Source organism: Argentina silus (assembly GCF_951799395.1).
Source record: "Argentina silus genome assembly, chromosome: 16".
NCBI classification, from domain to species: Eukaryota; Metazoa; Chordata; class Actinopteri; order Argentiniformes; family Argentinidae; genus Argentina; species Argentina silus.
Window position 1 is genome coordinate 15,653,976 of NC_139670.1, and position 24,548 is coordinate 15,678,523.

At 40.8% G+C, this 24,548-nt stretch overlaps 1 protein-coding gene across 1 annotated transcript in view; it reads left to right on the forward strand.

The window, feature by feature from the left end:
• nrg3b (neuregulin 3b) overlaps positions 1-24,548 on the forward strand; it is a gene marked incomplete at both ends in the record, with an annotated part of 135,101 nt that overhangs the window by 65,272 nt on the left and 45,281 nt on the right. Inside the window, one exon of the mRNA XM_083688214.1 lies at positions 9,986-10,118. Within this exon, the coding sequence (XP_083544340.1) occupies positions 9,986-10,118 (133 nt within the window). The remainder of the gene's footprint in view (positions 1-9,985; positions 10,119-24,548) is intronic.

Sequence of the window (24,548 nt, forward strand, 5' to 3'; positions counted from 1 at the left end):
CAATCTTTTCAACTGTGGAACTCATTGTATTTCTGAGCCTCGATGATCCCAAAGCACATCACGTCACGGAGTTGCATATTGCAATGCTTCATACCTTTAAGGTACCTTTCTTAAGAGTACCTTTTTCTCAAGTTCAAATTCCAGCCGCAGCGCTTCAATACTTCAGTAAAAGGTTTGTCTTCTTTTTTATAGTGAATGCTAAATTCCCCCCCCCCAAAAAAAGAACATCGCAACATCGACTGAAGAACTCCTTCTTTCCCACTGCCATCAGACTCCTAAACAACCCATAGGAGATTAATATAACCGTACTACCTCAATAACTGAACTTTCCAGTTTGCATAATTGCACTGCTACATTTGCACTGTTTTATTATTATTATTGCTGCTATTTTATTTTATGCCTTAAATTTTGCTGTCTTGTACATTTGTTTAGTATATATTGTATATTCTTTAGTATTGTATATTTTACATTGGTAGAAAACATGTTTTCTACTGTGCATATGATAATAAACACTTTGAATCTTTGAATCTTGAATCTTGAATCTTGAGAGATCATGAACAAGAGCTGGAAAGTGCTCGATGATCCAAAAAGCTTAGGGCTCATATCAATCAAACTCACATTGTGGTATGCACATATACTTTAATGAAGGGGATTTGGAAACATGCTCTTGTGATGAAGTAGCCCTGCTTGAGACATATAGACTTAATTGTCGCCCTCGGACCTTAAATATGTCTTAAACCACTTATCAGTATTTGCTCTGCAATTTTTTTTCGAACAAAAACACGAACACGACTCCTGTAAATTCTTAGACATTCCTTTTCAAACGAAGAAGCACATAGTATAAATTGTAGTTTAATAAGCTCCAATAGTTAGCAAGCATTTACTTTGTTACTTCAATGTCAGCTGTGTGAGAAAGTGCTACCACAACTACATTCATCCCAATGCCTCCTGTTGGCCTCTCTCTGAGAACATTTGAAAGCATTGAGTCTGACAGACAAAAATGCTGCAGCGGAGTGATGGCCGTGTAAACAAAACAAATAGTTTCCTCTGATGCATAGCATTCCTAGCAGACGTATTAATCAAAGGCGTTCCACCCAGAGGCATATTGTGATGTACACATTACAGGCCCTTGTCCCTGCACACAAGTGTTCCCTTCACTGCTCATGAATGACAGACAGATCTGCTTCCATGACTGTGTCTCCAGTCCACCGTGGAGAGGTTCTACAGGGAAACAAAGGGGGGGGGGCAGTGGAGGTTGAATTCAGAATGTTCTGTGACGATACACTGTTCAATGATTGTAAGAAGCAAGGTTGACAATGACCTATGACCTCCTCTCTGAATGCCTTTGCTAAGAGCAGGAAGTTCAATTGAAGAGGGACTGTTGGTCTCATCCCAATGAAATTCCCATGAGCACTGCAGAAGGAGTGTTTTTTGAAGAGCGGCTTTTCCGTTCCCCTTCAGCATGTTTAATTCATTTAGACAGTAGGAATGAGAGACATACGAGGGGAGACTGATAGGAATGAGACAATGGGTGGAACCTGTACTGCCATAGGGCGACACAAGTCTGGAGTCTGCAGCACCACATACTGGGCCACAGTATGTTGAAACAATGTTTTAGAATGGCTCTCAATTACCTATTGTGGCCCCATTCCATTATTATTTTAGTTTGGTTTTTGGAGTGTTGGAATTGGTTCACCTAACAATTACCATCCTCTTATCCTGAGACTCTCTGGAATCCATCAGTGTTTGTCAATCGATTGCGGTAATCAAACTGAAGTAATTTCACGCACTGATACTTGAAGTGGAACTTTCCACAGCAAGTTAATTATCCTTCTCATCTAAATCCTTGCTAAGACTTGCACTTTTTCAAAGTAGCTAGTATTCCCCTTAACAGTTGCTTTCTGGAAGTAGCTAAAGTATTGCTGTTGTGTGTTAACCAAATAGCTGAGGAATACATTGTAAGAATACTACTCCAATGCTTTACAATCACCATCTTCCGCACTTTTAAAATTCGGGTTCACTTAGGTTTGTTCTGAGCAGAGTAAACCGCTCAGGGCTGTCTCGATGCAGTAACAATCACCCCCTTGGTCTCTTTGGCCATTCCATGCCATACAATGAGTTAAACTTTTAACTTCTGAGGAGTCGTGGTCTTTGTTACAGCCACTGAGTCAGAAAAACAAGCTCACAGAGTGGGCGAATAATTTATTAGCTGTCCTCCTTAGGGGCAACTTCAAACAGCAACTAGTGGGAGTATCTAGTGTTGGTCGAATCAAAACTTTTTCAGAGCATATTTGCTTCTGCCCTACTCTTTCCATCATGGTCTGGGTTTGAATTTTTTTTGTTTTTTGTTTTATAGTCCAATATTGTATAGGATTCCACTGATATACTGTCTTTGTATTCACTATGTGATTTGATAACAATCAATACTTGCTGGTTATTTCTTGCAATTAAGCAAGACATCTTTTTTTGGTAATACTTTTAATTTATTATTGCTTAAAATGCATTTCTTTTTCATATGGGAGCACTGTAACATATTACTCTGTACCTTGCCTCCAGGCTTCTTCCAGGCCTTCCTTGTTGACTGTTTGAAGAGTTTTGGGTGAAGGACAGGGAAAGCTGAATGACAGATGTGCCTCCGAGGGCACATCATAGGGCTGTCACTGTAACCAAGGCCCCCGCCCTGCATGTGTGTGTGTGTGTGTGTGTGTGTGTGTGTGTGTGTGTGTGTGTGTGTATGCGTGTGTGCGTCAATGTGCCCTATGTGTGTATGTGCCCCTGTGTCCTTCAAACCTGCTGACAGGGGTGACTGTCGCCTTTAAACACCTGTCCCTCAGGTCAACTCCACTTGTCCCTGACACACTGAGGGATAAGGGGTTGGGGGTTCTACAGGGCTGTCAGTTACATCAGCTTGGTGACTTTGAGTAGTGCAACCAGAGCTCAGGAGGTCAGTGCACTTTGGGAGCAGGTTAATTTTTAAAGGTTCATTCAGGATGTATGGTTGCTAATTTAAGTCTGAAATTCAAACGGTGTGATTTACATGTTTTTTTTATATTCCTCCTCATTAAAGTTTGATGGTACCATCATTTCAATGAAAGCTTTTGCTCATAGGCGTGGAGAGGTGCCATTTTTTGTGCAATTAGGTCCAATTTACTCACTAGCATCCATGGAAGCTAACGTTATATAAGGTCATAGAATGTATCTGTAGGGATCAGACATATTTGTTTTCCACTCACAATGCAGCCCGGAATGAGTGTTATGGTAGGGGTGATTACCCAACTGTCTAAAGGATGTCATCTGTGGTGATTAGCTTATCACAGAGGGCAACGTTTATCATTCCAAACATCTGGAATTATGGCTGCTTTGCCTGAGGTATATGTAACATTATAATTTCATTCATTATTAACATTCAGAGGGAGTTCAGGGGTTTATCAAAATGATAAACCACCATAGGCTATAGTCATCTGCCAGTCAAGATAACTGTCAGCTTCATAACTACCCCTGTTGTAACACCACTTCATATTTAACATACAGTATCAGACAAACAACATCTATGTTCTATCACTCTGAATGAGTTCTGACAGACACTCAGGTTGAGCTTGGTGCCAAAATGGCTACCTGTTAAGCAGTTGGCATTTCTATGTCTTATAGCTCTCTTCAGTTGACAACGGTGAAAGTGGTGCATGATGGGAAAGCAGACACAGTGCTCTCGGAGGACCCTCCCTCACGTGGGGCTCCCTTTGATGTGCCTGGCTGTAAACAGAGGCAGTTCTTTCCCCACAGCCTTGTGAATGAGCACAAGCACAACCACAAGCACACTAATGAGCACATTAATAGGTAGCCGTTCAGGAAAATGGTACAAATGTAAATGGGAATGCATTTTTGTGTTCTGAGTGTGTGTGTGTGTGTGCATGTGTGGTACTGTATATATCTGTCTGTTTGTTTTCTTGAGTGTATAACAATGAATTATGCATTCACATGTTTACGAAAAGATATTGGATGACATAAGGACAAACCTTGATGAAAGAAGGAATTACTCACATATGCTGGGGAAAGTGGATATGTGACACATTTCCTCATGGATTTGTGAATGTTGTTTTCTTAATCCCTTATGAATTAAACATTTGTATTATCAATGTTAGATTCGTAAATCAAGGTAGAATCTGCTCTACAATTTTCAGCAAATCAATCAAATCCAGGTGTTTAATGATGTGGACAGCATACACACAGGCGGAAACGCTATCCCCTAGTGAGTAATTGCAATTGGCGTGATTGTCATTACACAAGACATAATGTGGAACACATTAATTATTGTGTTTGTGTTTATCTTTTGTTGAAAGATTCCCAGTATGATAGATTTAGCTTGTTGTGGAAGCAGCCATATGATGTGTAAGCCGGAACGACACAACACCGTGGGGATATTAACCCAGTAGAAGGAGCTGAGCGGAAAATGTTCATTAATCCTGCTGAAGCAATAGTCGATGTGTCATTTTCCAAAACAAAACTGAAAGTGAACAAGGGTCTTCTCATGCATTTGAGCAGATTTCAGTGGGTTACAATGCACCATGATAATCAATCATTATGTAAGATGAAATGGGCTGGTCTATTATGGAATGGTAAAATAACGCATTCCCACACCGCAGAATTATTGTAAATATAAAAATAAGTGGTAATTTCATTAGCGACATTAGATGATAATCACAGTGCTAAATAATTGTGAATTCCATCTGATCAGTGCGAATTTAAAGTAAGAGAGAGCATAATGAGTGTAAGTTATCTGACATTGACCATCCCCATAGACATAGACATCTTATTCTTTATGGATATGAAAGTCCTTGTTCTATTCATAATGGTCTGGGGTCAGCCTTTATCTGATGAGTGTGAGACAAAGATGACAGGGGAGAGGAAGTATCTGGTAGCTACTATTCATCAACTGGAGAACCTTTCTAGATGTTAACGGTGGTCATCAGGGGCCAGTTGGCCAGAGTTTTTAAGGTAGAGTTTTTTTTCCCATATTGAAATGATCCTTTGTTGTCTCAATTCTGTTCCTCATTAGACTCTTAAGTCTTGTGGATGGAATATTTGTCTTAACATTTCATCCACAAGTAAGACATAATCTGAAGGTTTAAGGGAATCTAACACACAGGATCATTTTGATGTTGTGGAAAAAGAGGCCTTTTGGTCATCTTAACTCTACCCTCTCAGATGTTGATGGCTACTGAATCTACACTAGCCATGTTTCTGCCAAAAAACTATGCATGCCCATTCTATTTCTGTCGTCAATCTCGTAGGAATGGTCCATTTGTGATCCCTCAGCCAATTGATCCCTTGAAAGTTATCCAGGGGAATTAAAAGTGTGGATTGTATAAAAATGCAGTTAATTTCAAAGTGAACCCAGATGAATCATGCTCCCAACGCAGCTGTCATATATTAGCTCTTTGCGACGTTTGCAGTTCCTAATAGGAGAGTCTGCAGAGGTGCTTTCACTGTGAGGCTTCTGTAATGGCTGATCAAAGTATTGCACAATCCACAAATCAACACCTTAAGTCTCCATTCATACAGTCGCAGGTACAGTGTATGAGGAGGATGGTTAGCATAGACAGGGACAGGTGCAGTCATGTCATTGTCCAACATCACAGCATAGCTCATGTCATCCTGCTAGCTTGTATTACCTCCTAGCCTGTGTTACTGTATGTAATGCCATCCTGCTAGCTTATCTTACCTGCTACTGTAGCCTGTTTTACTGTATCTAATGCCATCCTGCTAGCTTATCTTACCTGCTAGCCTACCTTACTGTATCTAATACCATCCTGCTAGCTCTTCTTACCTGCTAGCCTATCTTATATCTAATGCCATCCTGCTAGCCTAATTTACTGTATCTAATGTAATCCTGCTAGCTTATCTTTGAGAGTAAAGAGAGGGACAAAAACATATGACACATCTTCATGCAGTTGTTAAAAGATGCGTAGTGTTTTTTTTTTGGGGGGGGGGGTGTTTGCATGGAGTGGAAGTCTGAAATAGACTGTAGGAAAGGTGATGATTTTTTTTGTTGAAAAACAGAACTAGCAAAGTCTTCTGAAAGACAGTCAATATGTTTATACATATATATGCCATTTAGCTGACACTTTCATCCAAAGCAACTTACATTGCAATGAGTGCATACATTTCAGCATTTCAGCAAGAATCAAATCCACAACCTAAGTGTTGTTAGCGCCATGCTCTACCAAGTAAGCCACAGAGGACCACAGGTGGTAATCTAAGAAAGCCCCACACTTGTCTTTTTCTTGAAGAATGAATTGAAGAATTGAAGAATAATTGATTAATTCTGCTGTAGTGAAAGGAAGATGGAGTCTAAGCCAAGTCCTGTGGTGATGACATGATGACAGTTTGATATATAACAGTGAAACAAGGTCCCACCTATCTACAGAGCGTTGTACATAAGTAAGACAAGGCAAGGCTAATTTTAAGAAGCTGACATGCCAGATTTCTGAAAGAAAATCTCAACGATTCAGCGATTCAAGTATGCCTCTGAACAACTATGAATATTCATGTATAGATTAATCCATTGATCCTTGTTGAAGAGGGGGGAGGGGGAGGGGGCAGGGGGGGGGGATTTGTCGTGTGTGAGAGTGGGGGAAATACAATTTTAAGTCAGAGAAAAAAAATCATTATCACGCTGCACAGTTAATTAGCCTAAATGTTGGAGGTCAGTCCTCTTAAGCATTCACTCTCCGTTCTGTTTAAATAACCTGTCAATACTAGAGTTGGCCTCGAGGCCGACCGTATGTGTGCCATGTAGCGGCAAGTGTGTCCCCCAAGACCTGTCCGTTGTGGATTTAATAAACTCTTTAGCAATGAGACCAATTCATAAGCGCTTCCCCGAATCCCGGAGCATCGATTTTCATCTTCATTAATTCATTGAACACTGCCCCCTACACCCTACACACACAATGTGGAAGCTTAGGGGGTTCCATCAATCGCCTCTTTGCCTACAAACGCATTGACCAGCTTCCTGAACCTTGGTGACCTGAACAGAGCTAGTCTATTACCGCACCGTAGGTCGGTATAAATGTTGGTCAACTCTGATGAGCATCTAAAGAGGTCGCTGGGATAGACTAGGTGGTGAAACAAGACAATAATAGTTTCAGACACTTATACCATGGGGAGAATTGTGTTCTATTTTCTATTCCTGAAGTAACGTCTGAAATAGATAACCTTTTGAACACCCTGTCTTGGGAAGGTATTGAATTAATAAAACAAGATAAGTAGTCCACTGTCTTTTAAAACCTGCAAGACGAAAGCAGTCGTCTCAGACTTTGAGGCCTACTTAACAATGCAACCTGGACAGACTCTTGAGTCTGCTGAATATATAAACACATGCGTATTTCCATTCAGTCGCTGACAATCAGGACTGTGAAAAGCTTCAGATCGTAAGGTACTGTGACAAGTTCTATGAGCTGCCTGTGCGTACTACATTATTAATGCATCTATTTAACTTCTGCATTGTATAAGGAGCCACATGCCATGATAAATGCCTACCAAGAGTCTGAACATGCACAGTAACCACTGTGGCTAATGCATTATTGATATACTTATCTGTGAATGCACCCTTTGAATGATCGTAAAGACAGTCATACATGAACTGTTGAGAACAGGTCTTATAATGCATTGTGTGATAGTGGGCGATGTAAATGCATTTGTTAAGGCTGTAAAAAGGGGATATGAGTAACGAATGTCTTACAATGCTATATTGTGAGGTGACTGTTCAAGCCAGGCAGTATAAATACAGTGATTGTAGACTCATAGAGAAAGTTCCCAGAGCTGTAGGAGGCCCTGGGTGTTCCACACACATCTCTATCTGTGTTCCGACCGATCTGTCATCATTTTTCAGATCTCACGCAAAGGCCCCAGATTTATCAATCAATACCAGAGACCGACAAACAGATTGATCTGGACATTCTGATACAACAGAGGGATTATGATCCTTTCATTCTGACCAAGCTCCATCTCGCAGGGCGTTGGTCGACAGGAGAGTGGTCCCATAGGAGAGTGGGACTAGGCACTAGGCACAGCCTGCTTTAAAGCAGGGTGATCATACGACTGTCACGCTCAGACAAAGTGATAATGTAGATAGCGCTAATGGAATGCTAGGGTGTCAATGTTGACAGAAACGTAAATGCATTTATCAGAGATGTCCATCTAATTGTATTGCTGAGATAGCGAGCAGAACACCAGTCAATCGAATCCAATGTGGCTTATAGACGTGTGTGTGTGTGTGTGTGTGTGTGTGTGTGTGTGTGTGTGTGTGTGTGTGTGCGTGTGCGCGCATTTGTGTGTGTGCAGCTGTGCAAACATGGCTGGTGTAATACCTGCATTGCAGCAGTGGCTGTGCACAGCGGCCATGCTACCATCAGTAGAGCAAGGCAGGGTCAGACTGTAAGAGCAGCACCAGAAACTAAATCAACATGCCAGTGCATCACCTTTCACTATTCCCCTATGCTTACACATAAACATTCAACAACAGTTCATTTTACGGCCCTGTTTCCTCTGGCATGTATTAATGAATTACGTGGTAAAAAAAAAAGAATACTTTCTGGTACATTCAATAATTCAACAGACTTGGTCATTACCCCACTAGCTAACTAGAGCCTCCACAGCCGGTCTCTTGAGCCTGCTAGGGCCCCAACCCGGTGCCAGACAATCACGCTGATTATACACATACTGTACAGTACACACACACACACACACACACACACACACACACACACACACACACACACACACACACACACACACATTTTCCCTCCCCCTATTCTGGCTGGCTAGCACTATGGGTCCATGCAGTCAACGTTGAGTCTTTACTTCCTTTTGCAAACAGAGAGCTAATGTTTTATTTTTTTTTCAACTTTTCTCAAATCAGTGTCTACTTCGCAACATTTGTAGCCTCTCAACAAGCCCACTGGTCTGCGAAATTCACCACAACAAAAAAGTTGAATTGGTTTGAAAATAATCCGTTATTTTAATCCCCATTTGGGTTTTATGTTTGATTATAAGTAGGCTAGGCTAATGATTTTTTGTCATTGGTAGATAGTATTGATATCTCGTTGTGGGCGCACAAGAAATCGGAGAAGTCGGTCCAGTCAATGTTTTGGATCAATGTGTTATCGGGGGGGGGGGAGCAAGTTAGCATAAAACCCAAATGGGGATTAAAATAACGGATTATTTTCTATCATTTTTTATCATTTTTGCGATTCAACCTTGCGGGGGGGACCAGGATTTTACAGTACACCAAAATAGGCATCATTAAGTAAGTACCCGTTACTTAATGATGCCTAGTGGTACCGACTGGCCTTCAGTGAAATATTGCATTACCTTGAATTTATTTCCATGCAACAGATATACATTTCCCTTGCAGACCTATTCGTTGATGCATCTACCATAGAAGCTGTAACCTGATGACTAACATGGAAACATCAGTGCCCATTTAGCTGCTCTCTGTTAGCCTATTGACTTAGACCCGGTGTGTCATAATTACACCTGCTAGTGTGGTCTTCCTGCCAACAAAAGCCCCAGAACCTCTTCATTTGTGCTTCTCTGTGAAGGGTCACCTATGATTGTAGATCATGATTCTATGCTCTTTGACATTGTTCATTTGAAAAGCGCTTTACAAATAAAATGTACAGTATTATCAATATCATGACTATAATTATGGGCCAAATCAAGTAATTATCCAGGTTGAAGTACACAGTAGGTGAAAGGTAAAAATAGGAGTCAGGCAAAATTAGCATAAACAGTGCAAAAAGGATAGCATTATTCAGCTGGAAATGCAAAACAGTTTGACAGTTGTTTCTCTAGCTTTTCTGCTCTTCCTCAATTTCGTTGAGTGAGAGAAAGACAGTTTCTGTCTCTTTATTTTCCAATGCAAACTGCCCCCAATAAATGTTTTCTGTCATTTGTAGTAACCACATACTCTCTCCCTCTCTCACAGTGGCCCCCACATCCCCTAGTCTGCGTTCAGAGTTGTTCAAGCCCTGCGTAGATGACAAGGACCTGGCCTTCTGTCTGAACGAGGGCGAGTGCTCCATCATCGAGACTGTGGCAGGAGTGCACAGACACTGCAGGTGAGTGTGTGTGTGCGTGCGTGTGTGCGTGCGTGCGTATTCGGTCTCATTCGATGTGTCTAACATGAGAAATGTCTCTGTTGGTTCCACAGAGGATGTATTGGTTGACTTATAAGGTTTTAGCTCCGATGCAGACATTGGGTGACATTCTAGCATTACAGGAAAGCAAAGATAAATTGTATCAGGTGGATGTTATATCAAATTAAGAATTAGGAATACAATTGAATCACGGTTGCCTCTTGAACATCATATGTGCATTTCCATTCTAAATCTATACATAATATTACCGCCCTGGCATGGAAGTCACACAAGAATATTTACGCTATTTTGTGGCATCAAAATGGCGCCTACTGCTCTGTTCTCCAAAACAGAGTGAATTAGGCTTTCAGTTAAACAGAGCGCATTCAACTGAAGGGAGATAGAAGCAAGCTGCACCCCGAGTCACGCTATGATGACTGGTGCGCTTGTTTGGAACTTCCCACTTTTGCGACAGCAACTCCTGGTACACCCGAAAGATTTATCCAGCTGCACTCAAGGGTATAATTAGCAGCAAGTCCTCTTTGTGGAAGATGAGAGAAAGCGAGGGACTGAACCTGGAGAATGCTGGCCAGATCCTAGGAGTTGAGTGCCATCATATTGACGGAATGATTGCAGGTTTGCGGGATCTCTGTGAGAGGTTGTTTCTGCCCCGCTTCTTAGAAACCTAGGTAGTAAATCAGAAAAGTATTATCATCAGGCTTAAAATACACTTTGGTCGTGGTTGGAGCTCCTCCAGGGTACTATTATCTTTGTGAATAGACACTGTAGGATATCGTGGGAAGAGTAAGAGATGGTAATGTTGGTGAAGTGTTGTAAAGTGTGGTCACCTGGCCTGTGGGGCACAGTACAGTGTCTATGATGACTGTAATGTATGTGTTTCTGAGATGGGCAGAACTGATGATGATGATGATTATGGTGAGACATGGATAGAATGAAAGATACATCATTATCAGAACGGTTATGTGTCAATGTGGAGCTTTACTGTTGCTCAAACAGGGCATGGAGATGGATAAAGACATTGAATTGTTCCAGAGTGGCTTGATTTAGAAATATGGCCCCATGTTAGCCAATGCTAATAAGGAGACAAAAATAAAAAATATTCCTAATGTGTTTTTAAAACCTAGTTCCACTCCATGGATGCTGCTGGTACCAGGAGGCATTAGCAAACTTTGCTAACAAAATGAGTTCTCAAGAGCAGATACGTACAGTAGATGGAAAAGCCTGTAAACCCCTTTCTTTATATGTGAATTTGTCTGCATACGTATTGAAATAACAACATTCAAGTCTACTCTTGAATGCATATCTCGTTGTATGTCTTGTCTGTGTAAATGCTCTTACACAGCATATATAGTATTATGCTGAAACACTTTGTGTAGATTGCAGATTGTAGATGGCTCATCTTTTATAGCAAGGCTATTCAATTACAGACTAACAAGGCCACACCACTGCTGACATTTCATGTCCTTTTAATAGGGACTAACTCATGTTCATTTAATAGGGACACCAGGTGAGTGAACTCTGTGGTCAATCACTGACATTATTTGATCAGGTAACTACTGAAGTGAAAAGGACAGTTGCAGTGCTTTGGTCCTTAAGGGCCAGAATTGAACAGCCCAGGTTCAATAGCCCAGGTTCAACAGCCCAGCCCTTAAGGGCCAGAATTGAACAGCCCAGGTACCTTTACGTCTACATTCAATAATGGTCTTTGTGGTACTACGGATGAACTGACTACTTCATACAATAGGTGTATAAAGAGGTGTTTTTCAACCATTTTCCTTGCTAGGATTTACTGTATCTGGTTGGTTCTGGGTTCTGGTTTCTGCATGTCTATGGGTTTAAAAGTGGAATTCATTTCATTCAATGATGGTAAAATCCACTCAGAACTCAAGGTAGCTCTTTCCTTACCATTGCTATGGTAACCCTTCTCTCATTATTGTGTGAAACCAACAACAGAATGAAAAAAAGGAAAAGAAAAAACACTATGACAAATAAGTCTCGATATTGAAGGTTAAACTGCTGTTTGCGTCACTCCACTCACAGAGCAATGTGCTTGGATTTTCAAACATTCCACCTCCTTTGTAATACTTTCACACAGCTTCTAATGTGTGATAAATTACACATCATCAAAGTAATCCCCACTTAATGGAATGAATAAGTCACATCATAAATAATTCATTAAAAAATATGCATATTTCATTGATTCATCCTAAGCAATGTTGACTTACTGTATTAAGGCACATTACTCGAACATTCTTAATAGTCTCATCTATCTATTGCAATCTTCCATTTCAAGAGGAATGCCCCACTGATTATACTGACACCTATGGGAGACTAGGTAGTACTTCATGGGACTGAATACAAACATCAATCATATTGGAATCATATTCCAACCATCATGTGATTTCATGTTTTTAAATGTGCACATGACTTGCGTGCCTGCACATGTGTGTGTATGTGTGTGTGTGTGTGTGTGTGTGTGTGTGTGTGTGTGTGGTGTGTGTGTGTGTCATTTTGGAGACAAACACATATCCTCTATGATTTTCCATATCTCCGCACAGCCTTCCATTCTGCAAAGTAGTGTAGATGTTGATAAGACAGGTGAAAGGAAAAAGGAAAATGGAGGCAATGACTGAACATTCAGTGAATAAATAGGATTCTGCCATAAAAGCCAGATGGATATCCGACAGGGAGAAATGGTCCCACTGTCAACAGTGTTGAAGACAAATTAAAGGAAAATAGATACACACACACACACATACACACACACACACACACACACACACACACACACACACACACACACACATACACACGCATAGTCCCAGGATCCAGGAGCGCCCGCCTGACAGCAGTATTAACGGGATCCGATATGACAAAATGAATCAAATTAATGAAGACGACGTCCTCTTTTAACTTTTCTTCCCCGTTTCTTTTTCTTTTTTTTTTCTTCCGCGAGGGAGCCAGTTTGGCGATTAAATTGTCAGCGCACTGTCAGACCTTGACAGGCTGCACTAATCCATGCTGCTGTCGCTCCTCAACTCATCCGTCCTGGAAAGGAGAGCATTCGCAAAGGCTCAGAACCTGTGGGCCGTGATACTGGGGGGCGGGAGGGGGGGGGGGGGGGAACTACGCCAGGATCCTCCCATTTGCAATAAGACAGCGATGTAATTAGGATCTGTGGGCCGTAATACCTGTGAGCAATACCCATGACAGCTCCATCATTGGCACTAATCTTATAACAATATGATGTAATGTTGCAGCATTGCCATGTCCCTTAAAGGTGAACTCCTTAAGTCAGAGTTAGTCTTTAGTCCCCGATGGCCACAGGCAGAAATGTTTGTGCCTGCGGTCATCGGGAACAAAAGACTAACTCTGACTTAAGGAGTGCACCTTTAAGGGACATTCAAAGACACTCTGCCAGGTCTGTGCTACTTACCAGAAATAAAACCAAATGCACCTTTAACCTTTAACCTTGTTAAAATGTTTGTAAGTATTATCATCTTTACCTTCCCAAAAATACCATTTGATATAACAAAAAAAAAGAGAGCGAATTAAACTTTATTTATGATTTATACTTTCTGTACATTTCACCTTTTGCACAGCTTATTAGTGGAAGAGACTGTCTGGACCATCCAAAACTACAATCCTAAAAGCATGACCGTCAACCAGCTGCTGGGATGCTGCATTTGTTGTCGTTCCTGGGATATTGCACAACAATCAGAATTACGTATATTAGCTAAATTACAATTAATTTATGACCTCTAAATACAAATGGATATTAGCTAAATTGTACCCCAAAAAATCCCTTAAATACTTAATTCTGATTATTGCGCAATATCCCTCAAATGACAAGCGCAGCATCTGAGCATCTGAGCCCCCGAACGCTACCCAAGCCATCTGTGTGTGCCCGAGTAGGATATAGTATGACCCCGGCCAGTGACGAGACATTACACACAGAAACCTTAAGGATATGTGATTAATTCCTTCTTTACACAAGATTTTGTCCTATCCTCAGATTTGTTTTTCGTAAACATGTGAATGCATCATTCTATGTAATGCACTGAGGAAAACAAGATAGATATACCACACACACACACACACACACACACACACACACACACACACACACACACACAGGTTCTGGAAGCTAAACAGTGATCACAGCCTCAGCGCCTGCAGCTTCTTGTCCTTCCAAAAGAAAGCTCAGCTGGTATGGGGGAATGAACATCTGCGCGTTTCTCATTGGCGGTGTTTTGAGTGGATTACATTCACGGTGGACACACAATGAAGAGCTGTGTAATTACACGTCTGTGTCTAAACACAGACACATGTCTGTTTGAGGAGCCATTCAATACCCAGTGTTGCACCACACAGGGAAATGGAGGAAGGGAATGGAGTGGTCCCTCACAACCGTTTGAAAAGGCTCAAAAACCAGATGATGACGCCTGTCCTTGAGGATTGTTGGCCCTCACAAACGACTTAGCACACGCAGAGGAGGGTACTGTAGATAAAGATAGAAAGGGACGGGGGAGGGGTCTGGGGAGCGAGACAGAGGGGAAGAGAATGTGGTTTAAAAAATGCTACAGAGGGGGGGTTGACTAAAGTGGGATGTGAGACAAAGAGGAGAGGGGCGGGGGGGGGGGGGGGGGGGGGGTGTTATGGTATAAAAAAACACACAGGTGATATTTCATCCTCTCTGCCTCTGACATTATTGCGTATTTTTTTTCAGACGGTATTGTATTTCTATTGGGTATGTTTTCTTTGCAGGGTATTTGTTTTGCTATTGCTATATAGCTACTTTGGCCATGATTGCCGATGGAGCTCTCCCGGAATTGAATTTGAATCGAATTGAGTGAAGGAAGGGAGAGAATGATAGAAGGAGACAGAGAGAAGTAGAGAGAAGACGGCTGTTTTTCCTTTCCAGTTAGGCGACTTGTCAGTATGAGGACGTGACCCGATTAATCATCGTAACTGCGCAAAAACAACAAGTGAAATGGGAATAAACACCCTGTTGTCCTAGCAGATAGATGCTATTACGCACACTAAGGCTCGGGGATATGTGCCTCTCTGGGCTGCAGAGACTAGAGTAGTCAGATCCCATCACAGTCATCGTACGTGTAAAAGACGTGAGCTCGCTACTGAGAGGTAGCAGACGTGCAGCGACGTCACCTTTCCTGAGATCGAATAGCCAACTGTCACTCACCTGTCACTCAGTGGGACGCCAGCATCTCGCTCCAGTCGAATTCAGGGGTAGGCTTTACGGATGTATGTACATGATGACACAAATATCCTAGTGTCAGCCAAGGGCACCCCTCAGGGTCAGCATGACTCTGTTACTGAGGTGTGAATCAAGACGTCTGTGTGTGTTTGTGTGTGAGGGCTTTGTTGACATTATTCAGGTTCACCTGTTTCTCTCTCCTCTCTCTCTGTCTGTCTGTGTGACAATGATTTCAGAAAGGACCTGTCATGTGTAATTGGTTGTTGTCTCATCATGCTGTCTCTCAAATATTGTAATATTTGAAAGAGAAGAAATGGTGGAGCTGTGTGTCCTTTATGCCTAGAATATGAAAGAATGTAGGCATTACAAAATGTCATTTATCTGCCAATGAGATAGACTTGACTCACACCCAGACTCCCTGTACCAATAACAATACATATAATATCTAACACTAAAAGTGTATTATGATGGCGATTCAACAACTGCAGCAGTGAAATTCAATGTGTCTAAATATAGTTGCTCTTTTGATTGCGTTTATAATTGCAATAAGACTTTTTGATCAAAGGCTTTTATTCTATGGCTCAGCAAGAGATTAAAAGCCTGGATAGATTATTGTTCACATCATTTTAGACACTAATTGACACAATTCAATGAGTTCATCAGACTTGTAACAGTTTGCTAGATATACACAGAAGAAAGAAATGAACAATTAGTGCCCATCATTGTAGGATTGTAAGGTAATTTCGCGCCACACATACAGTACACAAGCAAACACACACACACACACACACACACACACACACACTGTACACACAGAGTAGGTGTGTCATTATACACTTACAATTCAAATGTGTGTTCAGAATAGTACAGTGCCATGTGTAAGTAATGTGACAGTGAAGCATTTTCTCTTCTTTTGGCTCTACACTCCAAAAGTTTGGATTTTAAATCAAATTATTACTCTGCGGTTAAAGTAGAGATTCCCAGATTTTATTTGATGGTATTTGTGTACATATTGGTTTAACCACTCAGAAATTACAACACTTTTGGTTCTCCGATTTTAGGGTACCCAAAAGTAATGGGAAAATTGCCTTGACAGGTGTTTCTGGTAAGTCAGGTGTGTTCCGTCTCAACATTTGGGCAGACATGCATTTGCCTTTGGAGTTTGCTATTGGTGTCTGTCAACATGAGGACCAAAGAGGTGTCAATGAAAGTCAAGGAAGCCATTATTAGGCTGAAAAATCTGAAAACCTAGCCAAAACCTTAGGCTTGCCAAAATCAACAGTTTGGAACATTATTAAAAAGAAAAAAACACACTGGTGATCTCAGCAATTGCAAATGGGCTGGTAGGCCAAGGAAGACTTCTACAGTGGATGACTGAAGAATTCTCACCATAAGTAAGAAAAAAAAAAAAACAGCCGTCTCACAGATCAGGAACACTCTCCAGGAGGTAGGCGTGAATGTGTCAGAGACTACCATCCGCAGAATACGTCACCAGCCAAACTACAGATGCTTCACTGCAAGGTGCAAACCACTAGTTATCCTCAAAAAGGATGGTCAGGCTACAGTTTGCTAAAAGATATCTAAAAGCCTGCAGAGGTCTGGACAAAGGTCTTGTGGACAGATAGGATTAATATTATCATGTACCAGAGTGATTGCAAGAGGAAAGTTTGGGGAAAAGGGATCTACCCAAGATTTACAACATATCACCTCATCTATGAAACATGGTGCAGGGGTTAGGTTTGAGCATGTATAGCTGCCACTAGAACTGGCTCACTCGTCTTTATTGGTGATTGTAACTGCTGATGGCAGCAGAATGAATTCTGAAGTGTACAGAAAGTTATTGTCTGCTCGAGTGCAAGCAAATGCCTCCAAATTCATTGGATGGCGCTTCCCATAGCAACTAGGGAGTTTTTCAGGGCCAAAAAGTGGAAAGGTCTTGACTGGCCAAGTCAATCTTGAAATTTAAATCCAATTGAGCATGCATTTCATTTTCTCATGAGATTTTTGGCAAAAATACCTAAAAAACAAACAACAACTGAAGATGGCTGCAGTACAGGCCTGGCAGAGCATCACCAGAGAAGATACCCAGCATCTGGTGGGGTCAGTGGGTCACAGACTTCAGGCAGTTATTGCATGCAAAGGATTGTCAACCAAATACTAAACACGAGTGCTTAATTTGGACATTTCATAAATCTTACTTTTGGGTACCCTGAAATGAAGTGGTGTAATTTCTGAATGGTGAAACCAATATGTAAACCAATACCATTGAATAAAAGCTAAGAATCTCTACTTTAACATTATAGAAACAAACAAAACACCTAACTGTCTATTACAGGGCACTGTATATACTCTAGATAAACTAAATTAAACAATTAACCTTATAAATTGCAACTCACTATACTGTAAGTATATAAGTAAGTAATATCAGCAAACATACTATATTTGAGATAGAGATAGAGAGAGAGAAAGGGAGAGAGAGAGAGAGAGAGATTTGTGTTATGTGGAGAGTCTTGACAAGGCGTCCCTTTCAAGTCTGTAAGTTTGATGTGCTAATTACATGCAAATGTATGCAAACGAGCCTGCCTCCTGCCCAATACTCTTGCCGAATGTGTGAAGTGGAGCAACAAACTGTGGCGGAATGAGTGTGTTTTTCTATAAATAATCAAAGTTTGGGGAAGTTGTGATTTTCTGCTTTAAAACTGTGTGAACAAATGGATAGCCCTGTCTTGTACAAGGGAAACAGAAGTACAGTATGTGTATTGACATGTCTGTCACCGTTTTTCTCTCTCCATCTGTCTAGCTAGCTAGAGTGTGTACTCAAACCTGCAGATACTTCAGGCTCGTGATGACGACCCATATGGGCATTCCAATGACACACTCTTGATGATCAATTGTCACTCTCCACTCATTGGTCTCTGCCGTCGCCAGCAACTTGAAATTACTTTGGATTATTGTAAAAGTAGACAACAAATCACTGTAGCTTTTCTTACAGTGACTGGTAGACAGTGTGCAGGGGCCTGGGGCCGTATTCACAAAGTGTCTGGGAATAGGAGTGCTGCTCTTGGACCAGGTTTTGCCCTCTAGATCCGAATGAATGATCTATCTATTATATGGACCGGTGGGGACCTGATCGTAGATCAGCACTCCTACTCTGAGACGCTTTGTGGATACTGGCCCTGAACTGGCATAATAGACTTTAGGGAGAGAGAGAGAATCGCCATGGTCCAGTTGGACAGAGTGTGATTTCAAAGGCTTAGTTGGTTGGAGGGTGGCTTTGATTCAAAATGTATTGTGTGAAGGACTCTCCCAGCTGTTTTAAAGGTGCAATCGGGAATACAAACAACAACAAAGTGGGCTCCCTGCCACTTTTTTGGTAAACATTTGAGGGATGGGGCTGGAGAAATGTAACCACTCTCAATTTCATAGACAGAGCTATGGATGCAAGAATTGACCATCCATGAGTGTGTGTGTGTGTGTGTGTGTGGGGGGGGGGGAGATAAACTATGAAATGAAGTGGTATCAGAGCTGGAAAATGCTATACTACCTGTCCATTTTGTTCTACACTCGTGTCCCATATTAACCTGACAAGTAATACCATTTTTACCATGGTTAGAAAATCAGTCAGTGGTAATACAGTCATACCTATCAATATGCATGCATCCACTGCAGTATTAACATAGCATAAGTTACTCAATGGGTATGAGTTACTCCAGTAATGTAATTGTTTGTGGGTGGGGAATGAATGGAGGTCACACTCGTTGTTGGAGTTGGCTCTTCTATTGGATTGAATAATATTTCCAATGATATTCACCACATCAACATTCACAACATCAACATGACAGCTACAAAAGTTAATTAATTAACATAACATCATATTTAATAGAGGTTTGTGACCTTACAAGCCAAAGCTAGCCAAGCTCCACAGCTAATGTTAGAGCTAGCTGTTTCAACTGAGGCTAATGTTTGCTTATTGCTAACAAACTTGAAAAAAAATGTCACTAATAAAAACATAACACAGCTTCAGTATCTGTACCTAACGTAGTAATATTCTGTAACGTTTAACTTTGAAAATAGTCCTTGGTGACTATGAAACAAATTGTATCACAACATTGAGTTGGCTCTTCTTCTATTAAAAGAAACAATTGCACATAAGCCCCTGAAAGCCCAGGAAGCAACCTAGTGAAGGGCAGAGTACCATTACATATGTAATGTATCAGACCCAATGGATATTTTACTACTTACTGTGTTACATTCAGTGGATGCATGCATACTGATACTACTGTAGGTAGGTAGCCTACATATTACCACTGACTGAGTAACCATGGTCTCAGTTGTGAGGTTAAGACAGGGTACAAGGCTAGAACAAAATGGAAACAGTATTTTCCAGCTCTAATATTACCTTATTTCTTGGTAACTACCTTCTCTGTTCAAGCATCTTTCATGAAAAATAATTACATTTAAACTACAAGGTAATTGTCTTACTGATTACCAGTTACTGGTAACTGCAGGCAATTACTGGTAATTAGCATGGTTATTACCATGTTATTACCCACTTACCGAGTTGTAATGTAAAGTGCTACTAACAAATGTCCATAAAGAAAAGTAACACAAAAATCTACACTCTGCAGTTTGACTTCCACCCACTTAAGAAAGCAGCCACACTCAATTTCTCCTGAACAGTACTACTTTATATACCACTGTCACATACAGTATATAGTGTATATATACATATATATATATATATATATGACAGATAAGTTAGCATCACAACATGATGTTGCTTTTTTGAGACTGTCTGCAATACCTTCCAATTTGCTGCAGCCAGCAAAAAAAAAAAACAACTGCTCAGAGACTATTTTCAAACACTCGCTAATGAATCTCTTGACAGATCCATGTACCTGTTGATTTGCTGTGTATAATTATCCTCTTACCAATTATCTTGTGTCAACGTGCATGGTGCATTGGCCCTGTTGTTGTTTAATGAATATTCATCATCTGTACAGGATGTACATTTATTCATATGAAGTATTTTTTCCTGCTTAAAGGGGCAATCTGGGATTCAAACCGTAACAAAGTGGTCTCCCTGCCAACTTTTTGGGAAATAGTTATGGGACTGGAGAAATGTTACCATTCTCCAATTCATAGATGGAGTTATGGATGCCATGACTGACCAGCCCAGAGATCAAAATGATGGGGCTATTGCTCTGTCAGATAGCTTAGCATAGTCATACTGTCTAGACCCAACAGAGACACGCGTACAGAATTTAAACTCACAGCTGCTTAAAAGCGATTGCTTTGTTCTCAGGTCTGTGGTTTAGAGCATGCATAAGTAAAACCTTGATCTCAATGGGAATGTACTGCAAAGTCACCTCACTTTCCAATAGGGGTCAGTGAAATTGCGTATTAGCTTAAACTATATCAATGGATGGTTTAAAACAGAGATTATTGGGATTATTATAAACCACTTTCTTTCGCTACACACATTACTATGATATGTGAACATGTTAATAGATTTCATCATTATGTATAATTGCTATGATTTTCTCTATGAATGTTATTATCAGCTTCTTTATTATGCAAATTACAGTTTCACCATATACGGTGATGCATTCATGTTTGCATAGTCTGTTTGAGGTCCATAATAAAGATAATACAATTGACAGAACATAATGGTCTTTTGTGAAATGAATGAAGTGACATACTAATCAAGTCGCCCAGATCGGATTACTACCCCTGGCAATATGGAAGTTCTAAACGATTGGGTCACTGATCTATGTACCATATACACTTACGGAGCACTTCATTAGGAACACTATACTAATACTGGGTAGGGCCTCCATTTTCTCTTAAAACAGCCTTAATTCTTCGTGACATTGATACCACAAGATGTTGGAAACATTCCTTTGAGATTCTGGTCCATGATGACATGATTGCATCACGCAATTTCTGCGGATTTTTCAGGTGCACTTTCAAGCTGTGAATGTCCCGTTCTACCACATACCAAAGGTGTTCTATTGGATTCAGATCCGGTGACTGGGAAGGCCACTGAAGAACACTGAACTCATTGTCATGTTCATGAAACCAGTTTGAGACGACTTTTGCTTTGTGACATGGTGCATTATCATGCTGGAAGTAGCCATTAGAAGATGGGTAAAATTGTGGCCATGAAGGGATGCACATGGTCAGCAACAATACTCAAATAGTCTGTGGCATTCAAGTGATGATTGATTGGTATTAACAGGCCCAAAGTGTGCCAAGAAAATATTCCCCACACCATTACACCACCTCCACCATTAGAAGGTGTACAGGTGTTCCTAATGAAGTGTTCAGTGAGTGTATATATACCTGGATTTCTGCAGAGACAGTACACTGAGAAAATAGCTGTATCGTTTATTGATTGCCTTTCGCCGGTTTATGGTTGTCATGTCTACCCTGAGAACTCAGTGGTTATGTAAACATATTCCAAGATGAGACAAGTTGTTGCTAAATAGGTAAAGTGAGTTTCAGGTGACTTTAGTCAGCTGCGAGACAATACCCATTATACTGTCATCTATGAGGCTAAATTAGGAGGACAATGGATAGTTGATTTTTCAGGGCCAGAAATTGCAACGTTCTTAAATGTTGTACTTTCTAAATGGTGAAATCAATCTGAAAAAAAAAAACATTGAATTAAAGATGGAAATCTCTACTTTGACGCCATAGTCATTGTTATTGACTTAAAATCCAAACTGTTGGATTATAGAGCTAAAAGAAGACAAAATGCTCCCTCTTTCCAATACTTATGTATTTTAAGTACCAATTTGAGCGGACATCTAACATTGTTGTTTTTTATGTTTTGTTCATTTGTATCCTGTCTCAGAGTTAGGTTCCTTTCTAAGCCCCTTGTGGGTTTTCCATACTCACTTGCTTTGTATTGCCTTGTGTTATACTTATTGTGCAATAAATAAAATAATTTTCCACATGTTCTACACAGATTTTAGCACATAGCCTCATAAGAAATACTGTGGAATAAGGACAGTATTATTTGAATTGTAAATTAAGAAATGTGTGTTGATGATTGCGTGAAAGAGGAAGTCAACAACCAGTGGAATAGCAAAATAATGTATTTCATGCATGCAAATCATTTTTTGAGGGCTTTATGTAATGCACTTGCAGTTAATCGTGACGAGACGCTAATCAAGTATCCAGACAGAGTTCCGGTTAACTACCAGACAGGTATACTGTAAACTAGGCAAAACTCTGTTTCTTGGGGAACACGCTCAAAGTACGACTAAACTAAACAATGTTTTGATAAAACTAAACCGATAGTTTTAACCATGTTTTGAAGCTATACAGTGTTTGTTTATAATCATTTTATTTAGAAACATTGGAGCAAAACAAGCTTATATAATCTGTATCATTAATTTCAAAGAAAAAAAATTGATACCAATCCCAGATTTCCCCTTCAACTTCCACTGTGTTATGTGTGATGTTTCAGTGTTTGTCTTTTTGCCATGCGAATAAGTGCTTGTTAAGTTACACATACACGTGTGTGTGTGTGTGTGTGTGTGTGTGTGTGTGTGTGTGTGTGTGTGTGTGTGTGTGTGTGCTCTGTTGGGGAAGGAATGCAAAGATCTGTTGGGAAGGGAAAAGAAAACACATCCCTTGGCACACCAAACGCATAAATGTTACAAGAATCTAAATGTGAAAGGTTACAAGTAACCAAAAAGAAAGGTAATTAACTTTTTTTCCAACCATTTTGCAATGATTCCCAAGGGAAAGGGTAAACAAACAAAAAGACCAACGATTTTCCCCTGACTGGAATCTCTGTGGATGCATATTTAAGGCTTTAGTCAAAGCTGCCACTGCGCCACACTCGTAATCTCCAGAGTACAAAAGACCCCAAATTGCACAATTCCATTTGTTTTTCTCCACGCTAAAATGCCTTTCCATTGTCATCTTTACAATGGCATATAAAAAGGATTCTTTTTATTAACGTTATTCTATATCAATCCTGGAATCCTGTTTGCATTGGCCCTATATACTCCACCCATGGACCTCCCATTACCGATGCCCGGTCCTCAAGTTGATGCAGTAGCGATATGTAGTGGTTTTATTGCAGGACTCGAAGTTACTTTATGGCCCGCCATTAGCTGTAGTGTCCTCTATTACAGCCATGTTAGGGACAGATCAATAAGCTGTAGGAGAGTTTGGAGGGGCGTTGAGAGGCCCTTGATCCACACCATAAATCTGCATGGCCTAGCAAGGTTAGCGTTGTTCACGGACGAGCGTTTTCCACAGCTAATAATCCGCAGGGTGATATTTCACACCTCGAGACGAACTCCAGAATGTAAGACCCTGAAAAAATCATCTGCTCATTGTACTCTGAGATATGTTGGAGCACCGCACAAGCTACTGTCAGGAAGGGATATGAGAGCAGACTCCATTGATGCTTCTGCTACAGGGTGAGCTGATATGACTGCTTTGTTTCCATTTTGCCTGCTGATACCTGTAATCTCCCTCTGAATAGCCAGCCTAACCGAGCAACGAAAAGCATCCCACTTTAAAAGATCCATTTTCAAGCCGGATGCAATCGCATCAACTTTTCCTGCACGCCATGACACCTCTCTCATCCATGAAGGAGGGAGAGGCAGAAAAACACCTTGAATTTTCTATCGCATCTTCAAGAAAGGGGGCAATGCCACAGCTATATTTCACGTTGGTAGGAACAGTGATGCGCGAAAGCCCCCTTAGTCAGGCCTACTTTTGTGTTCAGAGGAGGGGTCTCAGCCAAAGACAGGATAGCATGAAAGTACAGTGTCTCACTCAAGTAGAACACACTGAAATAAGGCCCTCTTGCTGTCAGACCGAGGGCAGAGCAGGGCATGTTGCCTGACTGAATCAAGGGAGATCCTTATCTTAATCCACTAAAACGCAGTAGAAGAGCATCCCCGATTAGGAAGCAAAACCACCTTGAGATCCAATTAGAAACTGACATCACAGCCAGGAAACGGTGTCACCGTGTGTAGACTGACTCATATCCTCCTTGAAACCATCATCGCATTTAGTGAAGGAACTCTCAGCTTCAGTTCCCCCTTTGAAACCTGGATTATGTTCTGCAAGAACATAAAGAGAGGACATAGACAGGGACAGATAAAGGGGACGGATCAAGATGATGTGTGGATAAAGGAACA